General features: G+C 40.4%; 1 protein-coding gene across 1 annotated transcript; it reads right to left on the reverse strand.

Annotated features, from left to right (window-relative positions):
- Nucleotides 1-295: 295 nt before the first annotated feature.
- NFIL3 (nuclear factor, interleukin 3 regulated) lies at nt 296-26,127 on the reverse strand. The gene is made up of 2 exons (XM_060762017.2): nt 25,790-26,127; nt 296-2,183 (listed from the first exon to the last, which is right to left on the reverse strand). Exon 2 carries the CDS (start codon nt 1,985-1,987, stop codon nt 599-601), a length of 1,389 nt encoding a protein of 462 aa, XP_060618000.2. The 5' UTR covers nt 1,988-2,183; nt 25,790-26,127; the 3' UTR covers nt 296-598.
- Nucleotides 26,128-26,547: the final 420 nt, after the last annotated feature.

Below are 26,547 nucleotides of genomic sequence, written 5' to 3' on the forward strand. Positions count from 1 at the left end.
CCCAAGGCTTATGCATACATTTTGTTTTTTCATGTAGCTGGTGCTGCAATGCCTCCTTTAAAACCACCTTTCAAACTCTACTAAATTTTAAAACAAATTTGTCCTCAGCACACCAGGGATTGTATTCAAAGAAAAAGTTCTCTTTTCTCATATCAAAAGAGAGAGTTCTTAGGTCTGTGATGAATGTGTACTAGTTATGAGTCTCCTTATGGAGAGAAAAAGCAGAGTATATATAAACATAAACATAATAATAATAATAATAATAATCAGAAATGGACTGACAACACACAACCTCTGTGCTTGTCACCAATTGTTTATTGGAACTGGCAACTTCCACACTTCGTAGTAACAGAACGACATAAAAATAATGTTCACTATATACAGCCTTTGCACAGGCTACTTAACTATACACAAGGCATAGTGATCACGACAGTCTAGTCTCCATAGTCATCTGTGCACAAAAAAGACGCCATCCATTAGACATTAATGTGAACATTACAGTGAAATGACATCACAAGTCCAGTGAAAATTCAGCATAATACAAAACATATCAATCTACTGCAAATTACATCCTTTCAAACAATTATTCAGTAGTCACCTAGCCAGAGTCTGAAGGAGAGGTGTGTTGTGTAGTTATAAGTCTTTTAAGGGAAGCAACCTCTGCAGACAAATTTGCTATTCCCTGCTTCAAATATAAGTTCTCTGTCTCCGATATTTTGTAGGAATTGTCTTTAACCTCAGCTACTGCATTTTTGCAGCCACTTGGAATTTTTTCAGTGAGTTCTTTTTGATTGTGCCAATGTTCTGGCTTCAAAGACCAGTCCTGGATATTAGTCACTTGAACAGAGAAAGGAGTGTGAGAAGCTTGTACCAAATTTTGTGCATTGTGCTTTTCCACTTCTAAATGTCTTTTAGATGACATATCTATTGGTGATGATAATTTCTGGGTGGCATCATATTCATTCTCCGGTGACTCCATTTTGATTTGCATTGCCTTTGCCTTAATTCTCAGTTTATGAGGCAGTGCAGAAGAGCTGACCTCTGGAACTTTAACTGTAGCATGCGCATTTTTAAGTTCAACGGGGGAATGGATTGGACCTTTAGGAACTTGCTGCTCATCTTCTCCATCTGATGACTTTCCTACAACACCATCATCAGCTTCTGAAGTTCTTGGAGAATTACTGGAGGATCTGTTCACTTGCAGCAGTGGAGGGGAATGTGAATAGCCACTAAAGTTACTTCCCATGAAGTTTTGATACATGGATGTTGTATAGGAGCCTCTTTCGTCTCGTGAATCTCTTGCATAATTTTCCAACTCCATAGGCTCTTGCTTTATGAGCTGGAACTTATTTTCAGGATCTCTGCAATTATTTTGTATAGGACTTGCATGAGTATGCTCTACAGATGACACTTCAGATACATCAGATAAAGAGCTTTGGGGCGAATGCTTAATAACAGATATACAAGTGCTGCCCACCATGCTTGGTTCATGTTCATCAATGAAAGAGTTAATACTTGATTTGGAATTCTGATACTCCTGAAAATAAACAGCTGTTGCATTGCTGAGTTTCTGGACCTCTTGGGCATATGCTGACGAGCTAATTAAACCAAACTTTAGCTTTAGTGAAAGTAACTCCGCTTTTAAAGTGGCATTTTCTTCTCCCAGTGCAATTAGTTTGTTCTCCAACACAAGGTCATTCAGTCTCCGCTTTTCACGAGACCTTTTGGCAGCTTCATTATTTTTCCGCCGTTTTTCCCAGTACATAGCATCTTTCTTTTCATCAGGAATGAATTCTCGCTTTCTTCGGCAGGACGAAGACTTGTTTTTTGCAATAGTTTCTTCAGAGAGTAGCATTTCGTCACCGGTAGTTAAGTCATCAGATACATCTGTTAATGCAGAATTAAGTACCATAATTTTGTCCACATTGCTACTTGTATCAGCAGGTGTCTGTTCCGTTTTAATGGACTGCATTTTTCTCAGCTGCATCAGAAGCAATTGTAGTAGGTAGGCAAATAGTAACAAGGTTAATTAATCTTCCAGGATTTCTTGAATCATAACAACTGGGTAAATACAGTAATTTTAAATCCATAAGCATCCTTCTATTTATTCCATTGTCTTGGGCATCAAGGTGGCTTGGTCAAATCCGCTTCAGAATGGAAATGGAACTCTTCTTTCAACAAACCTGTGGTAGACAAAAGAATAATTATTCAGTTAATAATATTACACACATCTTTAAAAATATTTTAAAACATCTTTTAGTGATTAAACCCCATAAATTAGGGGAATCATAAATCACAGAGCCACTGGATATCATCAGACCAACAGATATATTACTTACATGTCTGAAAAGAATTAAAATAATCCTAGCAGGATATATTATATCCCAAAAAAAGATAAAAGGGAGCTCTAGTTCAACACAGGGCTTGAACAGGTCCACTAATGTTGCTGTCTTAAGTGTATTTACTAGAAAGTTAATTAAACTTGATAGTACATTGCTTCACAGTGAATATTTTCAAGATTGAGCAATTATTCAATCTTGCCAAAAAAAATCATGTGATAGGATCACTGTAAGATGGAGATGACTTGAAGGCACACAACAACAAGATCTGCACTGGTGAGATAGACAATAAAGACACTCAACCCACACTTGAATTGGCTATAGTTCCTATATTGTACATTGTGCCCCTAATATCCACTGCAATTTGGTCCAGGATCCCTCATGGATACCAAAATCTGTGGCTACTCAAATCCCATTATATTCAGTGGTTTAGTACAATGGTGTTTTTAATATTAAATTATTTTTTTCTATTTTTTTTAAAAAATTCAAGACACGGATGATTGAATCTGTGGAAGTACTTGGCATTCTTTCTTTTAGACTTTTTTCGAACTTCTGTTACAGTTCCAAACTAAATTCTTTGCATTCTGAGCTAAGAAGGTTTAGTCACTTTCCTCACTGAACTCTCCCTGTGCATTACAAAGGCTCATAAAATTAGTTCATCCTACACACCCACCCCTGGAAATATCCTGCCTCTTATGGGAAAAGCCTCTGTAAGTTTGCTTAATTGGGGAAGCAGGTCAGTTTCCCTGTCTGCTGATTCATAATTTCCTTGGAATACAACCAGTATGTCTATTTGTAACAGGGTCAGAGAAAAGGTTTGCTTTCTAGAGGTCTGATCTGTTAAAAAGTTTTTTTTGCATACTTCGCTGTGTGCTCACCTTCCCCACTTTTCTTTTAACACAAACATAACCACTATGTGCAGAAGACAGCTCTATATGCAAGCCTCCTATATCCCTGTCCATTCCGCCTTCACCATAGGTTCATTTGAATTAACAATACTTTCAATATATAATGATATCACAATTTTAAATAAGACAGAATTTGCCACAAATAATCTATTTTAAAGTTTCCCAGTAATTACTAGCAATTTTTTGTGACAGGAGCAACTTGAGAAACTGCAAGTCGCTTCAGGTGTGAGAATTGGCCGTCTGCAAGGATGTTGCCCAGAGCACACCCAGATGTGTTACTATCCTGTGGGAGGCTTCTCTCATGTTCCCACATGGGAAGCTGGACATAGTACAGTAAATGGCAGTGTGAAAGGTCAACTGCATTAAGAAAGGCATACGAAATTTGTCTCTGAAAGAAACCTGATTTACTTGCTCACATCAATGAGTACTTGATGCCCTAGTGACATAAGCTATCTGGAACATCTCTGGTGCATCTTTACTGTGGGAGTAATGTAATTTATTGTTCTACTACTCTTTTTATAACAGCAGCAGTGAAAATAGTTAAGTTTTAGACAGAAAAATATACTTTATTGATCCAAAAGCATTATTGTAGCACATTGCTCTACAGTAACTGAAGGAATTTTTCTAAAGGCAGACATTATTAATCATTTACCCAATATTTTTATAGTTACTTCTAGGATATGCTACATCAGCAAAGATGTCCCTAGCAAAACATTCTGTAATATCTAAACCATCAACATTTTCCAAAATAGGATAAAATCCTATTGGTTTTGCACTGATATTACTGTGGACAATGCAGATACAAAATAAATGCCTCGAAATAAATTGTCAGGGTTTAAGTCCAGTTCTCATACTTTTTCCTATTAATCGTTATTTTCAAACAAATATTTGTAATACAGCAACTTGCCACTGTGCTTCTGGCTAACCTTAAATGTGAAATCGTTATGATATCCAGATTGAGACTCAGTATTCTTTTCAGTTAATCAAACTGCTTTGGCACTGCAATTATTAAATACGTTAGTTTTGAAGCTCCCATTTCGAATTCTCTGATCTCATTTTCAATAGCTGGAGCAAAACCTTAATATGCACAAGCGGCATCAATCAACTCATATCCAATGAATACAATAAACACAATAGATTAATACACAATATATATAACTAAGAGTTGGCTCATTTTATGTAACAGACATAGCTGCTAAGTAATCAGTAGTGAGATTACATTCCTCCAACAAAATTATTGATATCACAATGATAAAAATACATTAAGAAGTTTGTATTGTTTCAGACAGAAACTTCAAACTGAAATGGAAGTGAGGATCTAATGTAGCGCCGCGGCAGTGTATGGATCTAGCACTTAGTTGGCAACAAATTCACTCTGGATTTTACTACTTACTCTTCCCACAGCTGCTCTGAGTTAAATTAGAGCTCCACTGATGCCAAAACCCTAAAGGGCAAAGATCCAGCACTAGATGAGCACCAATTTAACTACAGAAAGAGCAGTGGTAGACTCCAGAATACATTGACCAATTTCATGGCTACAGATCCAACAGCTATCCCTAATGGAGCCAAGGAAAACAGAGTATAGATCTACCTCCTGTGCAAACACAGCAGGTGTAGAAAAGGTCTCATTTAACTGGGCATTTTTGTCATTATTATACAACAGTTGTACCAAACACAAATTACACCTATCTTAGCAGCCTCACCACACTATGTGAGACCACCCTTGGCACAATTTAAGGCACCATTAAAAACTCAGTCCTTTTATCAGTTCCAGAAACTCAACTGTTTTCAGAAAAGAGTGCAGATTCACATATGGAAGCCCAGGTGATGGCAAAATATCAAAAGGATGAATGCAATGTACCCAGAATAATAGTGTCACACCACATGGGAGGCACTGTGATGAGACACAACTGCACAGGTGAAAGGCATCTGCACATCCTACACTCACAGTGGGTTCAAGATGGAAACAGACCATTAACTGCAGATATCTGAATCACAGTTTTGAATAAAATTTGGCATTTGATCTTATTCATCAAGTAGCTGTGGAAGACTATGGTAGTTGTGCATACTTGCATGGGATTTTTTACTGGAATATTGTCTAATAACTGTTTTTTGAATATATATACTGCATTCCTTATTTCTCTCTCTCATATATATATATATATATGAGAGAGAGAGAGAGAGAGAAATAAGGAATGTAGTATACATAATCAAAAAATTGTGTGTGTGTGTGTGTGTGTGTGTGTATATATATATATATATATATATATATATATATGAATATGAGAGAGAGAGATTAAGCATGCAATGTACATATTCAAAAGTAGCATTGAGGAAATGGTAGATGAAGTGTCACTTCCTCTGTCAGTGAAAAAGTATTTTTGAGGTCAGCGCTGGATTATATTTCTGATAATAAACTTAATATTTCTACTAACCACAATACTGAAGTGGTTTTGCTTCTCACATTGTATCATTTTAAAGAGTCATTATTCTGCACTTCATCCTATTGGTGAATTTACTAAAACTCTATAATCTTGGAATAGCCTGTTGTTAACTGCCATCAAGTCCACTTCCATTTATGGCAACCCCATGAATGAAAGACCTCCAGCACCCTATCAGCAGCAGCCCAGCTGAGGTCTTGCAGAATCAGGGCCATAGCTTCCTTGACTGAGTCCTTTTGAATATCTACCATAAAAATTGTTATTCAGATATTATTGCAGTAGCAAAGGCATACAGCCTCTCTCTCTTGCTCAGTTTGCCCATTCCTTCACCTGCATTAGCCTGAATTCCACCTGGCAGTAATGACAAACACTTTCTTAATAAAGTAAGTTATTTTTACCTTAGCTATTTCTTAGAATTTCACTGGAAAACATTAATATTTACACATAAGCCAATGAACTCTTATTAACGTAGTTCAAGTTCTGTCATTTCCCCTCATGATTAATTTTGCAAGCACTTTAACACTCCCTCATAAAATGGTCTAAACCCGAATGTCTTAGTCACTCTTGAAAGAGCAAGGCTTTTAAAAAGATACTTAAAGTTGTTTGCAGTGCCAAATGTCAGGTTTAGCAATGTAACAATCAATACTTAGCCTGTTTAATGTTATTAGCCGACCCACAGACAAGCAGATTTATTTTAAGATAGCAATAACCTTGTTTGAAACTAGAGAAGTATACTGCCTGAAGCCTTCAGACAGGGATCTGATTCCATCCAAGACGAACAATGCAAACCTAATACAAAAATCAGCTGTTAGTAGATAGCGATGATTAGGCAGAAGCTTCTTCTCCTTGTTGAACTGGCTTCTTGCTGGCTGAACTGGTCTTAGCATGCCACAACCTATTTGTGCCAGCTAATTTGAAATATCAGCAAGCAAAGTGATCTGCCAACACAACTGTTCTGCCATCAGAAGACCCAAACAGTGGGCAAAGAATAGGTGGAGTGATGGTGAAACCATGTTATGCCATATCCAAACTTCCTCCAACCCTTGGGCCTGCTAAGGGTACATATTCCAACACCAATTGGTCATTAGAGGTTATTCAGCATAGCCACAAATGGCTTACTGTTGGTTAAATTGGCCCATGGTCATCTTGGCCAGTTGGGATTGCCCAGGCAGCAATGGCAGAGATGGGTGTGGTGGGTGAAATGAAAAATTTATGTGGCCATAATAAGATTTGCGGGATCACCAGGGATACCCCCCCCCCCCCGGGCCAAAAAACAACAACATGGGAGCGGAGAGCAGGTCCGCACACAGACCTGTTGGTCTTTGGATTACTGCTTGTAACGTCCAGACTTGCTGCTTCATTATGGGATTTTGAAGCCTGCAAGATGGCTGCAAAGGGACATCCACCATAGGATACAACCAGTAGGAACAGACATGTCTAACCTGGGAGCAAACCAACATAAAAATCCTGTATTTTCTGAGTGTGGGGACATACAGAGATTCAAATATCCGCTTTGCCAGCCAGAACCAGGATATTCCTGCAACTGAAAATCTCGCGTTTTTAGCACTCCTCCCATGTTTTCAGGGGATGTAGTTTGCCCACCTACCATTTTGAACTGGGAACTCCTGAGACAAAGATACTGTGTGGATGGGCCCTCAGATGTGTAAGAAAGCAAATGGAAACACACAAAATAAAGTGAAGCTGCTAGGATTAAGTGAATCCTATGAGTCAGGGGAAAGAAACAAAGGACAAAACAATAGGATCTGGTTACAAGAAGCAGTCCTCATACTATCTTTTTTTTCTTGGTTCAGCAATCAAAAATGGACAATCATCCAATACACATCGACTCCTGTATATTTGCAATAATCTATTGTTTGAAGTTTCTACATTGGGAAGTTATTGGCACTAATCATCTCACTTTTAATGTTGTTGTCTTTTATCCTACCTGCTCCACATGCAACTGTAATTTGAGAGACTGGAAAAGTTACTTTTTTGGACTACAGCTTTCAGAATCCCCTTGCCAATTTTGACCACTGACCATTTTGACTTGGTGGTTTGTGGGAACCCTAGTCCAAAAAGTAACTTTTCAAGGTTTAGATAATTCCCCAGTAGATTGATTGTGAGTACAATTATTGTACAAAACCTGTGCTAAAACAAATTGGAATGAATGACTGCGGAAGATCAACCACAGTTCAGAAATACCTGAGCGCTAGGCGTTTTCTAATACACACTATAAACAGGACTGACGTTGCAACTTCTTCTAAGTCCCACAAGGCACACAGCATTTTCACAGTGACAGTGCAGTTCCCTTCTAAGCATGTGAGCAGTTTCATTTTACATCAAAATTAAAGCACTTATTATTAAGCACAAATGAATTCTATAGTACCAAACTCCAATCACACCATTTTAGAAACTAATAATGTGTACATGTATTCTTGACACACAGAGTCCTTATGGGGAGAAAGGGAGGATAAAAATAAAGATGATGATGATAATGGGGAAGGGCTGATCTGAGGGACATTGATGGGCAGCAAGGGGAAGAATAGTAAGGAGGATCTTTTTTGGGTGAAGGAAAGCCTGCTCCTGAAACCTTAGATGTAACTTTTAAGTGTTCAAAGATTTCAGGACCTGCCTATAATTAATTTCTATGCTTGCATAACATACCAGAAATTTCTTTTCTACTGACTATTTGGGAGGTAACATAAAAAACATGAAAGACGGAACCTTAAATATGTGAAGGAGCATTTATACCTATAGCTGTCCACCAGTACTTTAAAATATAAATGGGATTATAATCATATTAATAAATTGTGGGTGCCCAGCTCCCCCAAAATCCCACTAACCTCCCCTTCCAGAAGTCACAGTATTTGAGAGGAAAGTGGGAGGAGGTGGGAGAAAAAATTAAAAAATGTAATGTGAACAAACGTATAAAGGTGAATAGATAATATAGAAATACTTTACCACAATGTAAGCTCACAATAGACATTTATTATCTGTTCAAATATTATGTTACCTTGTATTCAATTAAAACGTTTTTTAAAAACAAAAAAACTTTGTTGTTTTGTTGATTTTGATGCACATTGTTATTTCTTTTCATTGTATATTTTTGGAATTACATTTGGTATGCTGCTGGTATTATTAGATAAAACATGGCATATACATATTTTAATAAATGAATAATATATAAAGAAATCACAATTACTTTTTCAATCATTTAAATATAAATGAAAAAAAAAACCTATGCAAGCAGCTCCTCCACACTTACATTTTACCAGTAAGCTTCAGAAATTGATGTACGATAATGTCTTTGATCATTATGAGTAAACAAGTTACTGACTTTGCTAATAATCCAAGAACTGAAGTTCAGCTGTTCTCTAACAGCTATGTTATGAAAATTACACATCTAAACAGTTTTCTAAGAAACAAAGATCAGTGGGCTCATATTTGACCTATTTTCCAGTAATATGAGAAGTCTAATTTAATTTTCAACTTTACTTGGGAGTACTTCCTATTGAACTTAATAAAGATTTACTCCTAGGCAAAGAAGAATAGCATTCTACATTACTAAACCCTCTTACCAAAAAAATGCAACATTTCATGCTTTTACTAATGTAGCAAGTATCTGTGTGAGTAATCCACAAACATGCACACAGATGAAAGAAGTTTCTAGTAGGAAAGAAAGAAAACCCTAAAGAATAATAATTTAACAATTATATTGTCTTGGAAGACGATTCTCCAATCCCTCCTGTTACAGATATTCAAAAATTTGATGGGATCTTTAATCATTATCTACAAATAAATGCAGACATGTCCATTCTTTATATAAACATCTTTTTCTAATTATTTTTGGCATTTATGATTATTTGTCAATAAGATCTTTAGGAAATAGCTTGGACATTTTGGTGCTGTTGCTGCCTCCATTCTCAAATGGATGATGGAATTCTAAACCTGCACATTGAATAATGTTTCTATTCTATTTAAAACAAATGGCTCACTGCTGGATTAATCTCAGTATGTTTCCAACAGCTCAAAAGGCCAAGCTTAGTTTAATAAACCAACCACTGGTATTGTTCCAGAGGATTTCCATGGCGTTTATGTGGAAGGAACACCTTCCCCACAATGGCCACATTAAAGTAATTATATATACAAAGCTAAAAACAATTTTCTTTTCATACATGCTAAATGGAAAAGCAGCAAAATAACTTATGAATCATATACCGAACTTATATAGGCAAAGGGGACCTACCTGTGAGGACTTCCTATGTCCATAAGAATCTCAACTAACATCATTGGTTATGTAGAACTTCTGAGTCATTTTCATTTTAAATTTCCTGAAGGCAAATTGTTCAGTTATCAAATCTGACTGATTCAGTGTTAGTTCCTGGTGAAGTCTACTTAATGTGAAACTGCCCTAAGATTGATCAGTCATACATGTCCCAGAGGTCACATTACCCTGACAACAGGAGAATATGTAGGTACATAACCCAAACTGTTGCAAAACTGTTTGACGTCATGTTTGTACAGATAAAAGCTGTAGAAAATCTGCCACATTTCAACTTTCAAGTAACAAGTCTTTCCAAACTCAAGTAGACTGTTCCTCAGACACCAGACATAAAATCCACACCATTGTCCTGCTCAAAGCCCTACCAGTCTCCTCTAGCATAGTATTTGAGTGAACCATGATCACTTCCTTGCTATGTATTGTCGAAGGCTTTCATGGCCAGAATCACTGAGTTGTTGTAGGTTTTTTAGGCTGTATGGCCATGTTCTAGAAGCATTCTCTCCTGACGTTTCACCTGCATCTGTGGTGGGCAACCAGAGAGTTTGTGAAGTCTGACTGCCACAGATGCAGGAGAAACGTTAGAAGAGAATGCTTCTAGAATATGGTCATACAGCCCGAAAAACCTACAACCTACTTCCTTACTATGATCAGATGTCAGAACAAGATTTTGTGGAATAATCTAAACATTCCTATTGCATAATTTAATGAGTTAAAACCTTGATGGGTTTGGAAAAAAAATCGTTAAAACCCAAAGGCTTAGATGAAAAACCACAATTTAACCTGGCATTGAAAATAAACCAAAATTGGCACTTCTAAGAGAAGGAAATTGCACAATCAGGTAAAAGTATTGTACTGCCGCCCCACTCATCTTAAGGGCTACATGAAGAGGTATGTATATATACATATACTTTGCCAAGAATCACCTCAAAATGTTCACATTTCAGGGAAAGCAATTAGTCATACTTCGGGGGTATCATCATTTTGGGTTACAGTTGGAAGGTCCACATAAATCAAACTGAAAAGGTTGATAACTTCTATCATCAAGTATCTGTTTCACACATGCCAACTGAAACTGGAGATAATAAAAGACTCTTAGAAACAGTAATACTCAAAGTGGTGGTCTGGGATGATACTACACTGTGAGGCATTGGCTGCTGGTCCATAGTGTTTCCAGGAAGGGGGCGAGGGGGATGGCCAGGGTTGTAATAAATGGATAAGAATATAGTGCTCATTCCTGGAACATTAGCGGGAGGGGGCAAAGGGACCCTTTTGCTGCATAGTGATAATGCAATGCATATCCATGCAGGAGCAAAATCCACTGAGCTCAATGAACCATAACTCTGGGTAAATTTGTAAAGGACTGCAGTCTTAACTCAGCAAAGATGTATTCAAGCTTTAATTACTGTCAGGCTCCAGAATAAAATATGCAAAATTCACAATTAACTCAAGCATGGTTTATCATATTATGAAAATGAAAAATTGTATTCATTTTAAAAAGAAGATCTTTTCTAGTGGTTCTCACTCAATTGCCAAATAAGTAATTTGGAGTGGGTGGGTTGCTGGATAACTGGCATTGTGTTTCATAATATAATCCACTTCCAGCAGTGAAATACTGTAAAAACTACCCGTTTCTAGAGCAAAGGTCTCTTACATAATACCCATGCCAAGCATTACTGTAATGCTGTGTTGGACAAAGTCCAAGAGAAGTGCTCTTTGGAAAAACAAAGTTATATCAAACACTGTAGGAAGGCTAATTAAATGTGGCAGTTTCTTTTTTAAAATACAAAGGTTTTCTACAGTAGCTTTTGAAGATTTAGTTATTTTTCCTAGCAGTCTGAACAAAAGTCAAATGTAATTTCACTGGTTCGCTCACTACTTTTTTGCTTGTCAAACCTGCCACTGGTGTCTGTTAAAACTACATGTACTGCATTTGAAATATTTCTACAAACTGAGGTTAAAACTGAATATATTATTTGGTTGGAAATCATTTCGTATTTTGCCTGAGGATCTGCAGGATTTTGTCTGTCACAAAAGTCTGCACAGCCATAGCAAGGACATCTAGAAGAATCTGCTAAGCCGATGAGTCAGATCTCTTGCTCAAGAACATGCAATAACCCAAAAACAAAGCATTACATTGTTCAGATTATTGCATCAGAGATGTTATAATAACCACAGATCAGAACAATAATGTAACAGGCCAACCATCTGGGAAAAGAACATTGTTACGTAAATGAAGTTTGCACAACCTTTAGCAGAATAAGACCAGTCTTAAATAAGCTAAAGGTTTGCGTTTTGTTTCAAGATAAAAGCACACCACAGTGATTGATGTCCTGTAGAGATTATACATGCACTGCTAATACTATTTTTCTTTGCAGGAGAAGATAAACTGTAAGAAGCCTGAGTAAGCTCACACTGCTCATGGAGAGCCTGTAAGCTTTTAAACAAATCTCTAACCATTGCATTTACAACAAAAAAGAAAACAAAGCAGAAATCAATTCCAACATAAATCTGAAACTGTAAGACCAAATCCATAAAGCTGAAGTACATGAAGATTGTTTTGCAACCCCCTGGTGAATCAAGATTAAAAATAGGTGGCAATTTAAAATGGAAAGGAAATAATAATTATGGTGAAATCTGTCAGCAAATTAATGACCAATCAAAGGCAGACTCCTAGCAGGCATTCATTAATCAACATTGGGTAGTGTGTGACTCATGTGATCACAAGTCGGACAATGAAGGATAGGCTTTAAAACTGGGATTTATTTTTCCCCACATCAATAAACTTCAAAGGTGGTCACAATGTTTCTGAAACATGGACAAACCACAACCTGATGTTTGTGACAATTAAATAAAATAAACATTTGAAAGCATTTAGTAAAAGGTGGCAAATCATCTCTTGAGTATTCCTTGCCTAAGAAATCATATTAAATTGATGGAGTCACCATAAGGCAACAGGCGACTTTAAGATGCACGTACACTTGCACGCGCACACACATATATACACATGCAAACACATACATTACAGGATTCTAAATAAATAAAATGTCTGAACTATTTAAATATTGGAACAAACGTCAACTGAAAAGTTAACTCAGGAAAACAATAAATATTTATGATCAAAGAATGAACTGCTCTTAAGAAATAACAATAGTAGAAAAAAATCAGGCTTTAAATTTCATGGTGAATAAAAACTAGAACAAAGTAGGTAGTAGACAATTGGCACACATAAGATTTGGGTCTGTGACCTAGGATGCAGCAACACTATAAAATTAATGCAGTTTGACACAACTTTGTCAAACAGCATTCATTTGACAATGTACAGTAGAAGTAATGCTACCCCTCTATTCTACTTTGGTTAGACCACATCTGGGATACTGTGTCCAATTCTGGGCACCACAATTCAAGAGAGATATTGACAAGCTGGAATGTGTCCAGAGGAGGGCGACTAAAATGATCAAGGGTCTGGAGAACAAGCCCTATGAGGAGCGGCTTAGGGAACTGGGCATGTTTAGCCTGAAGAAGAGAAGGCTGAGAGGAGATATGATAGCCATGTATAAATATGTGAGAGGAAGCCACAGAGAGGAGGGAGCAAGCTTGTTTTCTGCTTCCTTGGAGACTAGGACGCAGAACAATGGCTTCAAACTACAAGAGAGGAGATTCCATCTGAACATTAGGAAGAACTTCCTGACTGTGAGAGCCGTTCAGCAGTGGAACTCTCTGCCCCGGAGTGTGGTGGAGGCTCCTTCTTTGGAAGCTTTTAAGCAGAGGCTGGATGGCCATTTGTCAGGGGTGATTTGAATGCAATATTCCTGCTTCTTGGCAGGGGGTTGGACTCGATGGCCCATGAGGTCTCTTCCAACTCTTTGATTCTATGATTCTATGATTCTATGATACCCTTAATGTATTTGGTCTTCAACACACATTGGGAATGATTAAATTTAGTATGTTTCAATGCAAAGTCTTTCAGTACATAATATCTTTTATTAAAGTATTCCACTGAGCTAGTGCACTAGATCAGAGTTCTTCAACCTGATACCCTACATATTAACTGGACAATTCCCATCTTACCTGCCTTGAGACACGAGGAGAGGCGGGTAAGAAATAAAATAGTAATAATCATCATCAGCATCATCATCCCAAACAAGCCTACTATGGTAGATACACAAGAGACTGCTGTGAATGACGTGATGCATTACAAAGTGTGCTATTTATTAACAATTCAGCAAGCATGGAGATCTATGTTATATAGGCTAACTTTAAAGAAGATGTTAACATAGAATTTAACAAGTTAAAGAACACATTGATAACCCACAACGATTTTGTGTGAGAGACCATATGTGCATGATCTCTCCAGGAATGAAGCAATTTTGTAATAACAAAATTCATTTGACACTATACTACTTAATACCACATCTACACTCACAGCTCATTACCAGCTGAACTGATAACAAGTTTAACATTTCAGGAAGCCTGGAGAAAAGGAATGAGCCAAAGTAATATTACTAAGTGTTAAGTATTTTGTAATGTATTTCCAAGGGACAAGTGTGCATGTGTAAGTGTAAAATCTTTAGTTTTTTTGTTTAATATTTGTGGTTCCAAGAACTCCAGATGACACAAAATGTTAAGGTATGTTCCTTCTGTTTACCCAGATTGACTGTGAACTTTAGAAAATATGTGAAATCATTACAACATAATTGACAGTGGCCTAGATCTAGTAGGAGGCGCCTGCAGAGGAAATTGCTTCTGTCAGCAGAACTGGGAATAGCAACATTCCTTTCTCACTACAGCCCTGGCAAATTCCTGAAAACCTGTTCCAAGGGAATGAAACCTTCTGGAGTATGGTTTTGGGGTGCAAGATGGAAGGAACAGAAACACACTTCTGTAAATGCCAACATGTGTGTAAGTGTCACCTGTCGCCTTATGGGGTTTTTAAAGGCCAGGAATACTCAAAGGTGATTCTGCCAATTGTTTCTTCTGAAATGTACAGGCCAATAGTTTCACTTCAAACCTTGTTTAAAGGCCAGAGAAGTATTATCTTTCTCTAAATAGGAACATAATTTATTCATTTATAATGTATGTCTTATAATCAGGACAATTCTTATCACTGGATAAAAACAGACAAACCCTAAGTATCTGGTAAAGTTTGCCCATGAGAGCAGTGGTCAAGAACATTCCTGACAAATGATGAGTGACAAAAAAAATTGATGTCATGACCGAGTTCTCAAGTTCTATTATCTCGAACCATTTGAGAGCTCAAACAGGGATGAAAGGCTGCTACGAGTACTATCAAATAGACTATCCCAAACCAGTATGGAATTGGATGAAAATTGTTCATGTGCTTTCTGTCGTCACAATTCTTGTATTCAGCTAAACTGGTTCTGGAATCAGCAGCTTCTGCCTTGGAAATCTCCACCCAAGTCATTTTAAAGACCTACCAGACAATATAATTGAATATATTTCCTACTCTCTGCATTTGGCAATACATGAAATGTCACATTTGCAGATTACATGAAGTTGAACTTTCCAATATAATCTTGAGTCATATTTTCTCTCTCATAATTCCAAAAGGTTGGGGGAAAAACCCTAAAACAGGGATGAAGAACATACAGCCCTCCAGATTTTGTTGGGCAGCATTTCTTCTAGCAGTCCAATAACACTGGGAATGTTCTCCATTCTAATTTAAAGTCTTAATCCCAAAGCTTTTTTAAAAAATAGCATGCTTTAGCATTAATTTCGGTATCTGGTGCCTGATTTATAAATGCAACCTTGGAATCAACAGAAAACAAAGTAAGGAAAAATTATTTTTTGTAGACCCACATGAGAAATTATGTTTAAAAAGTACATTTTCTAAATGTTGGGAAGCAATGAAATCAACAATGAAGCCACCTACTTCATTTTCAGGGGGTTGGTTCATCCGAGTCAACAAGAACAATGCTTTTTAAAATAAATCACTACCTTCTAAACTTCTTTTCAAGATTACAAACAGTCAGAGAGAACTAACCATAGGAGAAAAAATTAAACACCACTTTTCACCAATTGATGCCCTCCATCATTTTGCATGCTGAAAGGGGATGATGGGAATTTTCCTCCAATCCATGTGTAGAACATCAAATTGGAGAAGGCAAATCATTGCTCCCCCCACCCCAAGATACCATATCCACGTCTGCATATAGGTGTGTGTAAATATAAACATACAAAAATTCTTAGCGTTGTGGTGGTGAAATTTTCAACTATTATTAGTTATATTATTCTTAGTTATATAAACCTCCATGCACTGTTATTTTCTTTCCATATGTGGTCATAGTCACCTAGGAGCTACAAGGGTTAAGATTGCCTATGAAATAACTCCTGAAATAATCCATTAGTGTTAGTTGGGTAAACATTTACCCCTAGTATTGTTCTCTGTTCCCACCAGTGGAACGTGTTTATTTTTAAGTTATACACATATGCTTGCTTGTTCCATAGCATAGCTAATAGCTTAGGCTCTGGGACCGATCTCTGTGATTTAGGGTGCTATCCTGTGCACCTTTTGCACAGGAATAAACTTCACTGAACATACTGGAATTACCTTCCAAGTAAACATGCCTTCGCAAAGTATACATTGTGTAGGACAGGACTACCAGTCCCACCCTACACAGGACAGCTTACTTTGGAGTAAACAGAAATTGAATTGTGTTGGCTGAAAAAATCTCAGGTAGCAGTTAATTGCAGTGGGATACCAATTAAATTATAACTACTTTGGAGGAAAAATCAACACTATTCTATATATGGAACCAACTGGCAGCAGCAGTTAATCTTTTTTTCTGCTCTGTAAATGCCACCTACATATTCACCAGTGGAGGGATCTGGTAATGACTACGGACATCTCACTCAGATTTATTTTCATATTAACCCCAAATAATACATTTGGTGCTCCTCAGGCATAGCTTGAGTATCCAGTATGTGGGTGGGATTTTGAAATACCTATATTTGCATATACATAATGAGATATCTTGGAGATGGGACCCAAGTCTAAACACAAACATCACTTACATTTCATATACACCTTACATATCTAGCCGGAAATGAATTTTACACAATATTTGCAATACATTTGTGCATGAAACAAATTTTGTGTTCATCAAACTATCAGAAAGCAACAGTGTTGCTATCCTTGCCATCTATGTGGATGATTTTTGGAGTATTTTGGATTTCAGAATAAGGGCTGTTGAATTTGTACTGTACACATTTCTTACAAGAATGAATATTTCACACACACGCCTCTAATGACTTGGAACTAAGAGAGCAGCATGCCTGCTAGTAAGTATAATTTTGGAATCCTTGGGGAAAGGCTTCAGCCTAAGAGGGAAGGTTGTCCAAACAAATGGGGATTCTGTTTGTTTTCATTCAAAAGGAACTGTGTCACAGCAGTCAGAGAACTGTAAGGTTGAGAGGGAGTGGAAGGTTCATTTCAGACATCTAGTTTTCCCCCTTCTCCATCCATCCCCTCCCCCACAGATCTGTGTTTGTGCATGTGTGTGAGTATGTATGTGAATATATATACATGCATACATGCATAGGGTGTGTGTGGGGGGTATACATACATGAGGGAGAACACAGCTATAAACCTATAGAGTTGGAAGAGAGGTCAGGGTTCATTTCAGCCAACTCCCACTCTCTGTATATGTCTATTTGTGTGTGTATGAATGTGTATTTGCATATATATATGATAGTCATAGAATTGTAGGATTGGAAGGGAGGCCAAAGTTAATTTCAGTCATGTAGACTCCCCTTTTCCCCCTCCCTCTGTTTGTACACACACACACACAATTTGGCTGGAGTTACTTAAAAATGTTTCAACTTACATACAAATTCAACTTAAGAGTAAACCTATAGAACTTATCTTGTTCGTAAAAGAATTGTAAGGTTGAGAAGGCAAGATTGCTTCACTTCAGTCCAGTGGGGCCTCCTTGACTCCTAGGCTGTCTCTGTCTATATATGTGTGAACACACACGTGTATGTATGTGTATAAATATATATATAGATGGAGAGAGAGAGAGAAGAGAGAGGGAAGTGTATGTGTGTGTGTGTGTGTGTGCGTGCATACACAGGCATGGATCAAAAAGTAATGTCTCAATCGCTCTAACTTTTTTTTTTCACAGCTACTGGACTATATATGCATAACATGATAAGAGGTAATCTTAATCTAAAGGTATAGTATTTTCTTTTTCTGATTGACTGATAAGAAATATGAATCCAAAGCTAAAAGAAAGAGCCATCATTGAATTTCTGGCAAAAGAGGGTTGTGCACCTAAGGAAATCCATACATAATCGCTTGAAGAATGTTTATGATTTGGCCCCTTCTGACTTTTACCAGTTTGGACCTCTGAAAGACAACCTACATGGCTTCAGATTAAATGGCTTGAAAGAACGTTAGAATCATGGCAACGATGTTTAACAGTAGTTTTGTGAAGAGGACAGTCCAGGTTATGATTTGTAGCAACTTCTGCTGTTATAGGTTCATTCATAACATTTTGATGATGGAGTCAAAACTTTTATATATATATATATATATATGGCAGTCATAGAACTGTAGGACCAGAAGGGAGGCCAAAGTACATTTCAGACAATTACCCCCCCCCCCTTCCCACACATACACAACTTTTCTCCCTCCCTCTTATAAAGGAATCATGTGATTGACAATGGATGGATGGATTTTGAATTATGACTCTGGAGTTGGACTTGTCTCTTTTAAATTGTCTTTTTAACTTATGATGTTTTAATTAATGTTTAACTGGGTTTTATTGTTGTTGTTGGCATCTAATGGTTGCCAGTTGTAAGTTGCTCTGAGCCCCCCTCCAGGGGTGAGAAGGATGGGATATAAATGTCTGAAATGAATAAATAAATATGTGTGTGTGTATAGAGGTGTTTTTTTTTTTTTTGTCAGGAGCGACTTGAGAAATTGCAAGTCGCTACTGGTGTGAGAGAATTGGCCATCTGCAAGGTCACTGCCTAATGAATGCTGGGGTGTTTTGATGTTTTACCATCCTTTTCTCATGTCCTTGCATGGGGAGCTGGAGCTGACAGAGGGAGCTCATCCGCACTTTCCCAGATTCGAACCTCTGACCTGTCAGTCTTCAGTCCTGCAGGCACAAGGGTGTAACCCATTGCGCCATGGGGGGGGGGGGGGGCTGCTGTAAATACAGTGAATATATATGCATATGGGGAGGCTTCACACACATATAGAAGGGCACCCCCGCCCCCCCCCCCCCCCAACCGCGAAGGCATTGAGAAGCTAGGCATCCCCTCCCTCTCGCCCCGCAATTGCTGCTTCCAAGCGTCCAAAGCAGACGTCCCTCTGGTTGGCTCCGACGGGAACGTGAGGGCCGCCTGACTGGCTGGCTTGACATGGCCCCGTCCCCGAGCCTGAGGGAGGGAGAGGGGTGGGGGGAGCGAACATGCCTGCCTGCCCGCCTCCCTCCTCCTCCTCCTGCTCTTGCTCCTGGGCCGAGTACACCCACTACGTGACTGGAGACGCATCCCTCCCTCCGGCCAGCTTGTTCTGCTCTCGCTCCCCGCCAGTACAAAACAACTGCGAGGCGGCTTTATTTACTCCCCTCGGCTCTTTTTTTCCACACACGCACACACACACACACACACACACCCCGCTGGAGCGCTGCCTCGGCCTGCTCCTGCTCCCTCTGCTCTCTTCCCCGCCTCAGAACAAAGGAATGCGGCGGCGCCATCCGGGCCCCCTTCGCCTCCGAAAGAGAGCCCACCTGAGCTCTCACCCCACTCCTCTTGGGCCACAAAAGGAGAGGGTGGGCGGGGGGGGGGGGGCACACCGAAAGGAAAGGGTGGACAGCTCCCTCTGAGGGACCCTGAGGAAGGTTCCTGGGGGGATATCATGAGGACCCCGGGGACGGAGCAGGGAGGCTGGAAAGAGTGAGGAAAAGAGGCAGAGGTCGAAGCCCAAACCTATATGTGTGTGTGTGTATGCGTGTATATATAGCCTTCTATATATACACAGCCTACTCCCCCCTCTCCATATATGTATGTATGTGAGTGTGTGTGGTGGGGGATGGGTGAGAAGGGGATACACACACACACATAACAGACACACATATTTACACATAGTATGCACATGTGTGTGCCTCTCTCTCTATATATAGACAAAAAGAGACACATAGACACACGCATGCATACACATAGTATGCACATGTGTGTTTGCCTCTTTATATATATAGACAAAAAGAGACACATATATAGACACATTTCTATGTATATGTGTGTGTGTATATATATATATACGCACACATATACATACACACATATATATGCATGAACATAGTATGCACAACATGTGTGTGCCTCTATAGACAAAAGACACACATACACACACACATATGCATACACATAGTATGCACATGTGTGTGCGCCTCTCTATATAGACAAAAAGAGACACGCATATATAGACACACACACACACTTCTATGTGTATGTGTGTGTGTATATATATATATATATATCCACATACACACACATATGCATACACATAGTATGTGCATGTGTGTTCCTCTATATATAAACAAAAAAGACACACATATATAGACACACACACACACCCATATATACACACATATATGCATACACATAGTATGCGCATGTCTGTGTGCCTCTCTCTCTCTCTCTCTCTCTATATATATATATATCAACAAAAAGAGTCACACACATAGATACACACACACACTTGTCCTTCCCCGCCCCTCAATGGGCTTCTGAAGTGACCAGGCATGGGCAAATTTCGGCCCTCCAGGTGTTTTGGACTCCAACTCCTGCAATTCCTAACAGCCTACCAAAGTTTGCCCATGCCTGCTATAAACTCTAAAGTCAGGACAGTAAAGAACAACCACTCTGAAAACAGGGGAATTCCAGACAGGAAACAACCAGGACCAGCAAACACCACCCAACAAAGGATTCCCCCAGACAGGAAGCAGCCAGGCTTTGAAGCTGCAATGTAAATCAAGGTGGCCAATTGCACTGAGTTCAAAGTGGACTCAAAACAAACTGCATTCCACCTACAGTCTAAATCAGGGGTCCTCAAACTTTTTAAACAGAGGGCCTGGTCACAGTCCCTTAAACTGTTGGAGGGCCGGATTATAATTTGAAAAAATGAATGAATTCCTATGCACGCTGCACATATCTTATTTGTAGTGCAAAAACCACTTAAAACAATACAATAATTAAAATGAAGAACAATTCTAACAAATATAAACTTATTAGTATTTCAATGGGAAGTGTGGGCCTGCTTTTGGCTAATGAGATAGGATTGTTGTTGTTGTGTGCTTTCAAGTGGTTTCAGACTTAGGTTGATCCTGAGCGAGGGCCGGGTAAATGACCTTGGAGGGCCACATCCGGCCCCCGGGCCTTAGTTTGAGGACCCCTGGTCTAGATGCACCTTCAGTTTAGGATTTGGAGGGGGGTCATCCCCCCCCCCCTTTAAAAAAGGCTCCTGGAGTGGAAAAACTCAATGAGTTAAAACAAGAAAGCTCTGGAAAGAGCAAATGCTGGTTTCCAGGGGACACTTTGGCATGGAATACTGACCTAGATCTGGTTATGTGTGTGTTTTAATGTCAGGCCAGATTATATATATATAACACACACAAGAGCTAGAAAGACCGCCCTTTCCACTCCCTTAGCCAGCCTGCTTTTTGCAGGGTAATGATTAACAGGAAACCTGAACGATTTGCTAAATGGCTTTCATTTTGGGTTGCTGTGAGTTTTCCAGGCTGTATGGCCATGTTCCAGAAGCATTCTCTCCTGACGTTTCTCCCACATCTATGGTAGGCATCGTCAGAGGCTGTGAGGTCTGTTGGAAACTAGGAAAGTGGGGTTTGTTTATTTATCTGTGGACTGTCTAGGGTGGCTTTCCAGGCTGTATGGTCATGTTTCCAGAAGCATTCTCTCCTGACATTTCACCCACATCTATAACAAGCAGCGTCAGAGGTTATGAGGTTTGTTAGAGGTTTATATATCTATCGAGTGTCCAGGGTAGCTTTCATGTTTTCTGGGGTGTGTGTCCATGTTCCAGAAGCATCCTCTCCTGATATTTTGCCCACATATGGCAGACATCCTCAGAGGTTGTGAGGTCTATTGGAAACTAGGCAAGTGGGGTTTATGTATCTGTGGAATATCTAGGGTGGACTATCTATGGTGACTTTCATGTTTTCCAGGCTGTATGGCCATGTTCCAGAAGCATTTTCTCCTGACGTTTCACCCACATCTATGGCAGGCATACCCAGAGATTGTGCGGCTTGTTGGAAACTAGGCAAGTGAGGTTTATATATCTGTGGCATGTCCAGGGTGGCTTTCATTTATTTTGCCCTGTCTCCAAGAGTGGGAAGAAAGAAAGGCATCCATGAAAGGCAACACCTACGGAGAAAAGCCTTCAATGTCTGGGCGAAATGCCTTTCCTATAAATACCCGCCTTATCATTTTTTTAAAAAACTAAAAACACCCGTCTCCGAAGGCGTGGAGAGTTCAAAACCCAAGCCAACGTCCTTGAACGTCTGTTTGCGCAGAGAGAAAAAGAAGGAGGGAAAAAAACTGGGCCAGAAATAGCCTCTTTGGAAGCCACAATCGCTCGGAGGCTAAATATAGCCGCGCGTGATTCTCATTTTAAGGGACAAGGACCCACGGATCTGCTCTTTTTTCCCCTCTTTAGGGAGGATCCAGCCCCTTTCTCCCTCCCTCAGGAATGGCTTGACGTTTTACAAAAGCCTCAAAAGCCTCGTTTTAGTTTCTTTGTATTCCTAGCCTGATGCCAGCCAGCAAAATAGCCATGGTGGTTACATAATGCAACATTTCCAGGAACGGCTGTCGGGAAAAGGGTTAGCAGCACCAGACACCTGAAAGCCAGCCACCTTCTTCAATACGAAACAGACACAAATGTGTTGTGTGGTGTCATCTTTTCCATAGTGAAGTGGGCTTTGAGGAAAGGCATGGGGAATCTATCCTGTAGCCACCTCAGCAATCCTTTCTTTTGGAGGGAAAGGGGATGATTCACCATCACCAAAAGCCCGATTTCCTCATCACACATCTTCTTTCCAAGCAGACGACTAGAAAGGGAATCTCAGGCCCCTTTCCACTCAGCTGTATAAAATCCACATTATATGTCAGTGTAGACTCAGAGAACTCAGTTCAAAGCAGATATTGTGAATTTCTAGAGCCTTGATATTCTCCCCTGTGGTGCAGTGGGTTAAACCACTGAGCTGCTGAACTTGCTGACCAAGAGGTCTGAGGTTCGAATCCGGGGAGCGGGGTGAGCATCCACTGTCAGCCCCAGTTTCTGCCAACCTAGCCATTTGAAAACATGCAAATGTGAGTAGATCAATTGGTACTGCTCCAGGGGGAAGGTAATGGCCCTCTCTGCAGTCATGCCAGCCACATGACCTAGAAGGTGTCTATGGACAATGCCGGCTCTTCAATTTAGAAATGGAGATGAGCACCAACCCCCAGAGTTGGACACGACTAGACTTAATGTCAGGGGAAAACCTTTACCTTGATATTCTGGGTTATATGGCTGTGTGAAATGGCCCAACAAAGAATTTCCCCAGGTGGTAAGAAGCCAGACCTTGCAACTGCTAGGCCATTAAATGCAAATCAAGATGGCCAATTGCAACATTAACACCTACCTCAAACAGACAAGAGTTCTTTCTCCAACCCTGGACCTTCCACAGATATAAGGAGAAGGGAGGTCACACACACCTGATAGCTGAACCTCACTTGCCTAGTTTCCAACAGACTTTGCAACCTCTCAGGGTGCCCACCACAGATGAAGGCAAAACGTCAGGAGAGAATGCTTCTGAAACATGGCCATAGAGCCCGGAAAACTCACAACAACCCAGTGATTCCAGCCATGAAAACCTTTGACAATACAGCAGCCCTCGCTCTCCTGCAACTGTTTCCACAATCACTAGTTTGAATAAGACTCCAATATTTAGACAACAATTTTATTTCCTATCATGAAAAATGTTAGTGAAAGGATGACGCTTGCAGCATTGCATTGCTTTCCTTTCCTTTGGAGGGATCTGATAGCAAAGGAAGCCCCTTTTCTATCAGAGGTACCGTGTCACTTAGTGACAAGGCTGCACCAAAAAAGGACCCTTTGTACCCTATGTATCTTGAGGATTCACACCGGACAAATTATTATGCAAGCATGTGTGAGTTTAGCCATTTCTCCTTTGGCTGCAGAGGCAATCCAAGGCGGTGTGGGGTGTGGGTCTGAAGCAGAAAACTCTCCTGCAACTTCCAAGCAAACTGATCTTTGCGTTGGGTTGTTGTGAGTTTTTTAAGCTGTATAGCGATCTTCCAGAAGCATTTTCTCCTGACCTCAAACAGACAAGAGTTCTTTCTCCCACCCCAGACATGTCAGATATATAAACCCCATTTTCCTAGTTTCCAACAGATCTCACAACCTCTGAGGATGCCTGCCACAGATGTAGGCAAAACGTCAGGAGATAATGCTTCTGGAACATGGCCATAGAGCCTGGAAAACTCGTAACAACCCAGTGATTCTGGCCACGAAAGCCTTTGACAATACATTCATCTTTTGAGTAGCTGTGAGTTTTCCTGGCTCTATGGCCATGTTCCAGAAGCAATCTCTCCTGATGTTTCCCCCACATCCATGGCAGACATCCTCAGAGGTTGAGGTCTATACACTTGTGCCTGGATGCCAATCATCCAAGAAGACAAAAATATCCCCTCTTGCTAGTCTTGATCTCCTCTTTGCCCACAACAGGCGTCTCTTCTCTTGCCTCAACTCAGTCCACACCCTCCTTGGGTTGCCTTTTCTCTCTCTCCCAAAAGACTGATTTTGGAGTCGGATTATGCAACAACAATAACAACAAGGAGAAGCCAACTAACCACCTTCTCCTCCCCTCATGAGTCCAAGCAATAAATAACCAATTAACAAAATACTCACTAAGATGGGTTGTTGTGTGTTTTCCGGGCTTTATGGCCATGCTCCAGAAGCACTCTCTCCTGACGTTTCGCCTGCATTTATGGCAGGCATCCTCAGAGGTTGCGAGGTCTGTTGGAAACTAGGAAACTCGGATATATAAACCCCATTTTCGTAGTTTCCAACAGAACTCACAACCTCTGAGAATGCCTCCCGCCCTGGACCTTCCAAAGACAAGTTCTTTCGCCAACCCTGGAGATTCCACAAATATATAAACATCACTTGCCTAGTTTCCAACAAACCTCACAACCTCTGAGGATGCCTGCCACAGATGCAGGCAAAACGTCAGGAGAGAATGCTTCTGGAACATGCTGATACAGCCCGGAAAACTCTCAGCAACCCAATAATTCCAGTTATGAAAGATTCAACAAGACATACTCACTAAAATAAATCTAGCCAAGGAATCCGATTAAGTAAGTCCCAGCGCTGCCAACAAAAGTTACTCGCTCTCTCATGAGGGACGTGTGTATTTAGGGTTGTTTTCTTTCCAAGACACGTGTAGAGGTGTCTAGGGGTGGGAAAGGACGGATCAGAAGTCTCAGGGCGCGTCTACACCGTGGAATGAACGCAGTTTGACATGGATACCGCTTTGATTTGCTATGGGATTGGAGTGGTAGTTTGCCCTCTTTGTCAGTTCCAGGGATTCCATAACATTCCGCCAGGGCCATTTCCAGCACAGCGCTGCCTCACCGCGTTAATCCCACTGTGTAGATGCACCCTCGGTCAACTAAAGCGAGAAGAGAGAGGCACAGAGAGGAAAGAAAGACCACCGAAAGAGACAGATTTAGAGAGGGTTTTGTTTTGTTTCCCCCTTTTTTTACCTTGCCCAGCTTCTTTCTCAGGCTCTCCTTTGGATGGTGGACATCTGCCCGCTTCTCCTTCTTCTCCTTCGGAGGGAGCGAATGAACGAGAGGCGAAGCAAGAGGGAAAGGGCTGAAGAGTGGCTCCAAAGACAGACAATCTCTACGGAAGGCTACAGAGACGAGAGAGCGAGAAGGGAGCACAGGACGCGTCCCCTCCTGCCTCTGCTGCTGCTGCCGCCGCCTTTCCCAACACACACAGAGCGAGAAAGAGAGAGATGTGTGTTAGTAGGTCAATACTGTACACTCCTCTCTCCTCGCAACGCACAAACCTCATGCCAGCCTTTGGGCGCTGACTGGCGGCGGCTCGGGACCAATCACAGCTCGCGCGGGGGGGCTCCAAGAGGCAGCCAATGGAGGCTTCCAGAAGGGAAAGTGGGGGGGAGGGGGCGGGGCTAAGGCTTGAATTGGACCCTTTCCTTCATTACCCCACTCCTCCTCCCACTATGTGTGTGTGTGTGTGTGTGTGGTACAGTAGATGTAAGCGCTGGCTATTGCATAACGAAGCAAAGCAGGAGGAGGAGGAGGGAAGAAAGCAAGCGAGAAGGCTGCTGCTGCTGTTGCTTGGCATTGACGTCACCGCCCAATAGAGAGTCAGCCTCCTCCCCTGTGGGCGGGAACGCGCGCGCACGCCCCCTCCCTCCTCCTCTCTCTACCTTCTCTCTCTCTCTCTTTCGCGCGCGCGCTCCCGCAATGTGGAGTCATCTCGGCGGAGTGAC

Source organism: Anolis sagrei, chromosome 2, assembly GCF_037176765.1.
Source record: "Anolis sagrei isolate rAnoSag1 chromosome 2, rAnoSag1.mat, whole genome shotgun sequence".
In the NCBI taxonomy this organism is placed as follows: domain Eukaryota; kingdom Metazoa; phylum Chordata; class Lepidosauria; order Squamata; family Dactyloidae; genus Anolis; species Anolis sagrei.

Excerpts from the sequence above, each read along its gene's own strand:
- NFIL3 (XM_060762017.2), bottom strand. The coding sequence starts at position 1,987 with ATGCAGCTGAGAAAAATGCAGTCCATTAAAACGGAACAGACACCTGCT.